At 34.7% G+C, this 9,224-nt stretch overlaps 2 protein-coding genes across 2 annotated transcripts; one reads left to right on the top strand and one right to left on the bottom strand.

The window, feature by feature from the left end:
- Nucleotides 804–2,979, top strand: LOC105158737 (premnaspirodiene oxygenase-like). Its single transcript, XM_011075576.2, has 2 exons — nt 804–1,813; nt 2,190–2,979. Exons 1-2 carry the CDS (start codon nt 869–871, stop codon nt 2,802–2,804), a joined length of 1,560 nt encoding a protein of 519 aa, XP_011073878.1. The 5' UTR covers nt 804–868; the 3' UTR covers nt 2,805–2,979.
- Nucleotides 4,339–7,096, bottom strand: LOC105158680 (exopolygalacturonase clone GBGA483). Its single transcript, XM_011075512.2, has 4 exons — nt 6,906–7,096; nt 6,235–6,546; nt 4,886–5,401; nt 4,339–4,726 (listed from the first exon to the last, which is right to left on the bottom strand). The coding sequence occupies exons 1-4, from the start codon at nt 7,020–7,022 to the stop codon at nt 4,487–4,489; spliced, it is 1,185 nt and encodes a 394-aa protein (XP_011073814.1). The 5' UTR covers nt 7,023–7,096; the 3' UTR covers nt 4,339–4,486.

Consider the following 9,224-nt stretch of genomic DNA (forward strand, 5'->3'; position numbering starts at 1 on the left):
GAAATTTAGTGTAATTATATATGGATTTTTTGTGGTTCGAAAAATTTCATATATTATCTTTGAGGTTTGTTTTCGTCTAATAAATAAGTCTCTCAATTAGTGAAATTTCACTGAAGTATATTAACAAAAAAAAATTAAAAATTGATACTTGTCAATGGCTCATTGTAGGTCAAATAAATAACGGTAAAAATATTCCTACTCACATGCATTAACGTGTGAAAACGTATGAGGGTAATTTGGTCATAAAAAGATTTATTTGAATATAATAAATAAAAAATAAGTCAATCGAGAGGTAAATATAGACTCTTATCCGTGTTTTTTTTTTTTTTATATCGACAAATTCTATGAGTTTTGACTAACTGGAGAGATTTATTTATTAGATAAAAACAAATATCATGAGTGTTAAATGTAATCTTCTAAATTATAGGAGGTTTATGTATAATTACATTAAATTTCAATTCTACTTTTAAATAATAACATGATTCAATTAATTACATTTTTAAACTATATAAAAAAAAAAAGAAGTCTTATTCACTCGTTGACGTAATATTATTATTAAATGTATGATTGAAGATTCAAACCCGAATTTCACAACAAAATGCAACAGTGTTGGGACTGACAAGCAATTGTCGGAATTTTCAGCTGGACTTTGCTGCCATGCATGCACATGTTTTGAAACACCCGAAAACAAAGGAAAATTTTTGTTCGAATCAGGTTTGATCAAACAAAATAAACCTGAATAAAATTCCACAACTAATAGTTTGCTTTGAAGTTCAAATTTATATATTACCTTCCCTAAGCTATATATATCCAAAAATGCAGAAGCATTGAGGTAGAGCAATCCTCATTAAATCTGCCTTCCAAGAACATGGATTTCCAGTTCCTCGCTACCAATATCACTACTCTGTTCCTCTTCTTCTCCGTCGTCTTATTCATAAGAAGAAGCTGGAAGAAATCCAAAGACAAGAATGAACCAGCAAACCTCCCACCCGGCCCGCCAAAGTTACCGATAATCGGCCACGCACACCTCCTCGGAACACTCCCTTTCCGTTCTTTCAAAACCCTGGCGAAAACCTACGGAGACATCATGCACTTGAAGCTCGGTGAGGTCTCCACCATCGTCATATCGTCGCCTGCGATCGCAAAAGAGGCGCTCAAAACCCGCGATCCTATGTTCGCGGACAGGCCGGAGAGTGTGGCTGCCAAGATAATGTGGTACGACTATGTCGACATCGCGTTTAGCCCGTATAACGAGTACTGGAGACAAATGCGTAAAATATGCATTGTGGAACTCTTAAGTGCCAAGAATGTTCGGTCGTTTGGCTCCATAAGAAACGACGAGATTGCGTTGCTCATGCAGACGATACGGTCGTCGGCTGGCTCTGTAATCGACCTTACCGAGAGGATATTCAAGCTGACGAGCTCGATAACGTGCAGGGCTGCATATGGTAAGGTGTGCAGGGACAGAGACGCCCTTATAAAACTGATGAACGATTCAATAGTTTTCGCAGGAGGGTTTATGTTGGCTGATTTGTTTCCCTCATCAAAGCTGCTTAATGTTCTAAGTTGGAATAAGATGAGATTGGTGAGGATGCGTCGTAAGCTTGATGTGATTCTTGACGACATCATCAACGAGCATAAAGTCAATTTAGCGCGTATTAGGAGCACAGAGGTGTCGGAAAAAGGAGATGTAACGAGAAGGGGAAACGGGGAGTTGGGGAATGAAGATCTAGTCGATGTTCTACTACGGCTGCAGGGAAGTGGAGAGCTTAAATTTCCAATCGCCAACGACAACATCAAAGCGGTCATTTATGTAAGAGAACTTCCTTCTTATATGTGTGGAAAAATTGTTTTTTAGGTCCGACAAGTTAGCCCCTTATAGCTAGAATTTGATCCCCTATTTTGGAACTCACCACTTTGCTTTCCGTAACTTCAAAAAGTTTTAGTTCCGATCTTTAATTTTGCTAAATTTCTAACTAACTTATGGAATAAACATCAATACCGGTCCCTAAGGGATACAATGAGCTATTTTTTTAAAAGTTGAAGGATCGTATTGTTTTATATTTATTAGTATTTTCACTCAAGTAAAATGCAATTAAACCCTCTATATATATTCCCTTATGTTATTTCATTCTTATTAGTTTGTCATGGAGATAATCAAATTCATCATGCTACTATGCTACATATAGGACATGTTCTCGGGTGCAACCGAAACATCATCATCAACGCTGGATTGGGCGATGGTGGAACTCGTGAGGAACCCACGCGTGAGGGCGAAGGCACAAGCTGAAGTTAGACAAGCCTTCAAAGACGGCAGAAGCATTGATGAAAATGAAGTTGGAAAGTTGAAGTACCTGAAGCTGGTGGTGAAAGAAGTTTTAAGGCTACATCCTGCAACTCCTTTAGTCCCCAGGGCATCCAGGGAAGACTCTGAAATCAATGGCTACTATATACCTGCCAAGACTAAAGTTCTGGTTAATAACTGGGGTATGGGAAGAAATCCCAACTACTTTCCCAATGCAGAAAGCTTTGAACCGGAGAGGTTCGAGAGCAACGGTATCGACTTCAATGGAGCTAACTTCGAGTACTTACCCTTTGGGGCGGGGAAGAGAATGTGCCCGGGCATGACCTTCGGCTTAGCAAGTGTTGAGCTTCCTTTAGCCCATTTGCTGTACAACTTCAACTGGGAACTTCCCAAAGGAATTAAGCCAAGTGATTTGGACATGACAGAGAACCCCGGAATAAGTGCGCCAAGAAAACACCATCTTCACATAGTTGCTACTCCTTATGATCCTTCTCCTTGAGAAATAAGACACATGAAAGATTCATGATGAAATTATTATACCTCCGGATGATCTTTCTTGTAATTCAAATAAATTCCATGATAATGGTTTTGATCATCTAATATATCTTTCCTCACATTGTAAAACTGTGTTAATCGTTCATACAGAATAAAAGTTGAGTGTTTTTCAATAGGCACCTATTTTTTATATGGGTTTTCGAACATCTTCTAATCAAATTAACTTTTTGATTCAATTCATTATGGGTCTAATATTTAATTTAGACTCTCCAAACTCATTTGCCAAGAAATCTTATTCAATTATTGCTCCCCATGACTTAGTGAGACAGGAAAACAATGAAAAATATTCATTTGAGCAGAATGATAGTGCAATTTTCCATTACTTCCAAATTTGTCACGACTCGTAAGACTACTTTAAAAGAAAAAAAATGATATTATCTCATCCTTCATCATTATTGATGGTGACTCAAGATTATCAAATCCAACTTGACTTTATCCTTTAATGGGCCCAATTTCGATTGGCTAAATACAGTTATTTTTTTTATTTTAAATTGATTAAATTGATAAAAAAAAATATATTAAAAAATGACCTATCAGAAAATTGATCCATATCCATACCCATGGTGTGCAAACTCAATAGATGTGAGTTCAAACTACTATAGTCCTAATCATCCCTATAAAAAGAGCCCTCCACCACTCAAGTCAAGAAGGGTATACAACATACAAGATAAGTCTGTATATACAACACACAAGACGCAACAAATCAAAGGACCATAGTCCAGAACTCTCTGCCACAAAGAAGCTTTGCAACCGCAAAGGTTTTGCGTCTTCCTTGACATTAAATTTTCAAGTTTTGATACCAAATTTTAAAGTAACATGTAGCTTGCTCAACAAAGTCAGAGAAGATAATACATCTACATCCAAAAACAAACTTCAAGCTCTTTGATCCATATTTGGAGCGAAGAGATTATCTTTTTACAATGATTGTATTCACTTTTCTTTTAAATCAATAAATTTTACTTGTCTATATTTTTCTTGTCTTGTAATTATTTTTACATACACGAAAATTTGTGTGAACAATTAGTCTTCATTAGTCATGGTATATCTACACACACATAAATATATGTGTGTATCATTTTTAAGTGCATGTTGTGTATGCATATAATTATTTTGCCCCAAAAGTTACTTATATGAATCGATTTTACTTACTAAAAATTATGCATAATGCATTTCGAAAAAAAAAAAAAGTTTTTATAAAATATAGTAATTTATCCCCCAAACTTTTTAAAATGAAGCAATTTACCTCCTTATACAGGGAGGTAAATCGCTTCATTTTAAAAATCATAAAGGGGTAAATTGTTGTATTTTAAAAAATATAGGGAGGTAAAATGCTATTTATTTTTTCATAAGGGGGTAATTTGTTCATTTGTAATATCACAATGGGTAGCTTGTATTTTTCCCTACTATAATATATATATAGAGAGAGAGACAGAGAGATTAAAATATAATCATACTTTGTAATAGTATTATATAATATATAATGCCAAGAAAGACGTACATTGATGTATTTTATTTTCAGAAATTCTACAAAACTATTTGTAAAACCAGAAGAATGAACAGCAAAATAACTAGACACAGAGTCTCACACCAACCAACTCATCATGCAATCGGTGTACGATTATTGATTCAAGCAGAGGAAACTGCACAAGCTGGAGGGAACAGCTGCCCTGTCACTTTTGGCTTCACATTGGCACATTCAGATGTGGCTTTTCCATCGCTTCCATGATAGGCCAGATTTATGTTACTCAACCCCACATTCTCGCATGGACTCGCACTGCTGCATCGAAGCCTCACTGCCACTTTGCTTGCCGATGTTCCCCGAATATCGTCGAAACTGACGTCACTGATCTTAACACGCGACGGCACCTTATAGAGATCAAGAAAAAGCAAAACCCTTTTAGAAATCCGAATTCACACCCAAGTTTAAGTTTTGACTATGGTTAATTAGTATTCGTTACGGTTTTACGTATACTAACTTTTTTTGACTTCCTTTGTAGAAACAACGGTTAATAACATATGCAGTACCTTTTTGTCGCACTTGTAAGGGCAATATTCTTGATCGATCGAAATAGGTGTGCTAACGTTGTTCATGACGATGTTCTGAAAGTGCAAGTCACGTGCTACACCCTCTGAAGGAGAAGCAGGCCATGTCTCCACCCTCACTCCACTCATAGTGTGGGTGATGGTGCAATTCTTCACTGTTACTCCAACCACTGGTTCTTCGTTGTTGTACTTGCCCAGGCTTCCGATGGCGATGCCGTGGCCCGGCCCGCACTTCACTTTCTCTATGTTCACCTGTTGGCTGCCGTCGCCCACGGACACACAGTCGTCGCCAGTTTTTATGTCAGCCTCGGTCACGTTGATCCCGCTCGAACGCACGATGTGTATGCCGTCCGTGTTCAGGCTTTGGTCTGGAGCCGAGATTCTGATGCTTCGGAATGTCACGTTCTTGCAGCTCAACACGTCAATGTGGTATTGCTTGCTATCGTAGGATGTGATGGAGTGGATCAGAGCGTTGGTGATTCTGTTGAAGCTCAAATTCTGTTTACAAAGTCCAAGAAATTAAAGGCCGGATCCACCAATCCAAATGCCAATCATAAAAAATTCTATTTCGTCAAGTTATCGAACCAAACCAAATCAATTATAAAGCAATTTTATCACGTTTCCTATGTGATCGATCACTTTCTCCTCAACTGTACACCAATTACACTGTAAATGTATTACACTTATTATATAATTTGTTCAAGTTCAATCGAGTCAGATACAGATTAACATTTTCCATGAGGATACATAAGAAGATCTACATTTTTGGTCCTTTGTTTAACGCAAACTTTGAAATAATTTTCAAAAAATGAAATTTTTTGAAATATTTAATTCCACATCTCAACTTCCATCAGAACGCATGTGACCATTATTTGTCGATGAAAATTTGCTTTCAGTACTAAATGTGTCGAAAAGAATGAAAAGTGGGTACCAAAAAGTGCAGACCTTTATATCTTGTGAGACAAAAAATATTGGGGGTAAAATTGTATTTTTCTTCTTTCATAAGAAGAGGGTCTACAATTTTGGTCTCATAATTGGATTTTTTGGAATATATGTAATTTCAAAAGTCATTAATCTTAAGAAAATAAAATAAAATAATGATTACGTGTGGGACATGTCATTTACTGTCTTTTTTTTTTTTTTTTTATAAAAGTTGAATTGTAGAGCAAAATGTGTTGAATAAAATTCAAGTCCGGGACCATTTTAAAATTTAAAGAAAGCAAAATGGTGAAAATGTGGATTTTCTTATTATGTTGGACTAAAAATGTAATTTTTCGAACGAAATATATATAGGAATTTCTTTTGTGAAGAAAAAGGAGTGAAAAACTTACAATAGGCATGGAACCACATTTTCCTGTTCCCACACAGTTGTTCTGGTGCCAGGCGAGCTCTCCTTGCCCATCAAACCTTCCTCCTTGGAGGCCAAACCTGTCTATGCCTACGAAGTTGATCCAACCATTACGCGCCCTCAATTGGTTCGGGTTAATCGGGGCAACGAATCGGGCTTTATTCGCTTCGATTGTAATCGGAGCTTTACAGGGACCCTCCATTATCATCGAACCAACCATATAGGTTCCTTTTGGGATCAAAACATTGCTCGCCTGCCCCGAATTGCACGCCGCTTTCCAGGCATCCAGGATCGCCTAGAACAGAAGAAAAAAATGTGTCGTGAAGATCATAGAAAAAATGACATGATCCGTTTAATTACAGGTTTCATTGTATTTTTCATCCTGTGACTATGTAGAGTTTCGGATGCTTTTAATTTTTGCGGATTTAGAGCACATTTGGTCCGAAAGTCCCTACGTGCCCTGCACGTGTCAGTGAAGACGACAGGCGATCTAAAATTTTCCGGCCAAACATGTCACAAATTCGTGAAAATTGAAAATATGCCGGACTAATTCACAACCCTAATAATAATATAAGAACCATTAGACGATAAAAAATGCAACTAAGCCACTAACTATATATAAGAATTCATGTTATATATAAAGAAGTTTGGAACCTTGCTATCATCGGACTTGCCGTCGGCCTTGGCACCATAACTCTTAACATCGAAAACAGCAGCATGGTTTCCAGCCACCATAGCCATCATCAGCATCCAAATCCAAATGCCTGCCATCTTCCCTTTCCTTTGTGTGTGTGTGCTCTTTCTTGCTGGTTTCTGAAAGTATGTGTGCGTTGTTGAATGGTGGTACTGATCACTTATATATACATATGCAGCCAACGGAAAGCAAGATCAAGACCACAAAATCTTGAACCTAAATTTGGGTAGATTGAGAATGTCTGGTAGTTTGTGTGTTTATGGGCCACAGTTCTCGCAAGGGCACCTGATTTTGCGTCCATTTCGCCATCTAAGAAAAAATAATCGTGGTGTGGGATGAGATGAAAAATAAAATTTGTGAAAATAAACAAACGTGGTGTGAATGGATGAGATGTAAAATGGCATGTGAGAATAAAGAGACATGGAGTGAACCGGGCGAGAAATAAATAAATTGTAATTGTGAGCTTATTAAAAATTAATATGGAAGTTTCTGAGTAAAAGAATTCGAGAAAATATGGAGTGGTGGGTTAAGAGAACAAAAAATATTGCAATTGTAAGGTTATTAAAGAATTATTAAAATTATTAAGGAAAACAATGGATTAAAGGGTAAATTTGGATATTCAAAAGTTGAGATGATAAAAAGTTTTCTTTTATAACAGAATATATGTCAATTGGCTAGAATAGCCTAGACAATTGCCTTCAAGTGTTCTTGAGGTAGCATTCGCCTAATAAACTAACAAATATAACACGTATCCCTAAGACTAAATATTTGCACAAGATTGCCTTTATGTTATATGCACATATTTCACTACAAGAAATATAGCATTTTAACCATGGTTAATGCCATGGTTAATAATAAATAGTTATTGACCACCATCACACAATGGTTGTTGGTTGGGATGGCGGCTAAAACATTCGTTATGGATTTTATTTTACCATGACTTTTAACTATAGGAAATAAAATTTTCAAGCGTCAAAGATAGTTTTTCTTATCGATTTTATTTAAACGTAAATAATAATAGTTATTTATCACGATATTTAGCCATAATCATTAATATTAGTTGTCGCCAATAGTAATTTTTTTTCTAGTGCTTGTAATACAAAGCTTTTTTGTTAAATCATTTTGCATCTTAAATCCAATTAAAATTTTCTCAATTGAAAAAAAAAAAGAAAATTTGATTTACAATAAAGCAAAATATAATTAACAAGTTAAGTAGTGCAAATTTTCTAGACTAAAAGTTAAGTATAAATGAGTACAATAAGCACACTCAAATATTTCATGTAAAAAGTTATGATTTGGTAATAAAATTAAGTTATTAACTATTTATTATTTCAGATAAACAAATAATTAATTACATATCCGCTTTTTCAAATATATTTATCAAGAAAATCTATAATAATTTTAATTTTTGGTTAAGCATATTGTCAATATATATTATGTTTGTCATATATCTATTATATTAACTAAGTACTTCACTTTTGATTTAAATTCTTAATTTATTAAATATTTTTCTATATCTTGATTAAAAATATTATTCATTTAATTAAAAAATAATTTAATGTGCGAAAAACTGAAATATACTTAGAACTATATAGTAAACTATGGCATTCTTTTAAACCATTGGCTCAGCCTATCTATATATATTTATTAATAAGATTCGATTCATTATAATTGAGATGTCATTCATTATATTTAAATTTAAATATTAATTTAATACATCAATTTTTAAAAATTAATAAATATATTCAACGTAAATGAACAGATCATGCTTAAATGTATTTTTAGTTCCGTGAACTTAGGTTATTTGTTGTTTTCATATTTTAACTTTCTAGGATGAAATTTTGATACTGTATTTTTTTTATTTTTGTGATTTCAGTCCTTTTTTCTGTTGGTATTCACTGTCTCGTCGGAAAAATACATGTATATCTCACGTGACCTTTTAAAATTAGACTATTATTCATATTATCTCATTTTTTACTATGTGGAGCATAGTTTGGGACCTTCTATTGATGGTTTTATTCTATTATGATGCAATTTTATGGATTATATAATTTATCCGTTGTATCAATTACAAAATAAATATGATATAAATTATTCACACAATAATCATCTAATGATTCATATAAAATAAATAAACTATTAAATTATTATTTACTAAACATTGCAATATTAATCCCATTCAAGAAAAGTGAAGCAGCCTAAGTAGAATTGTAAAAGCGACAAGGACACGGCACAAGAAAGCTTGTCAGCAAATGGGCGCTGACCGGAGAAACGTACCA

The sequence above is a fragment of the Sesamum indicum genome, linkage group LG3 (assembly GCF_000512975.1).
Source record: "Sesamum indicum cultivar Zhongzhi No. 13 linkage group LG3, S_indicum_v1.0, whole genome shotgun sequence".
In the NCBI taxonomy this organism is placed as follows: Eukaryota; Viridiplantae; Streptophyta; class Magnoliopsida; order Lamiales; family Pedaliaceae; genus Sesamum; species Sesamum indicum.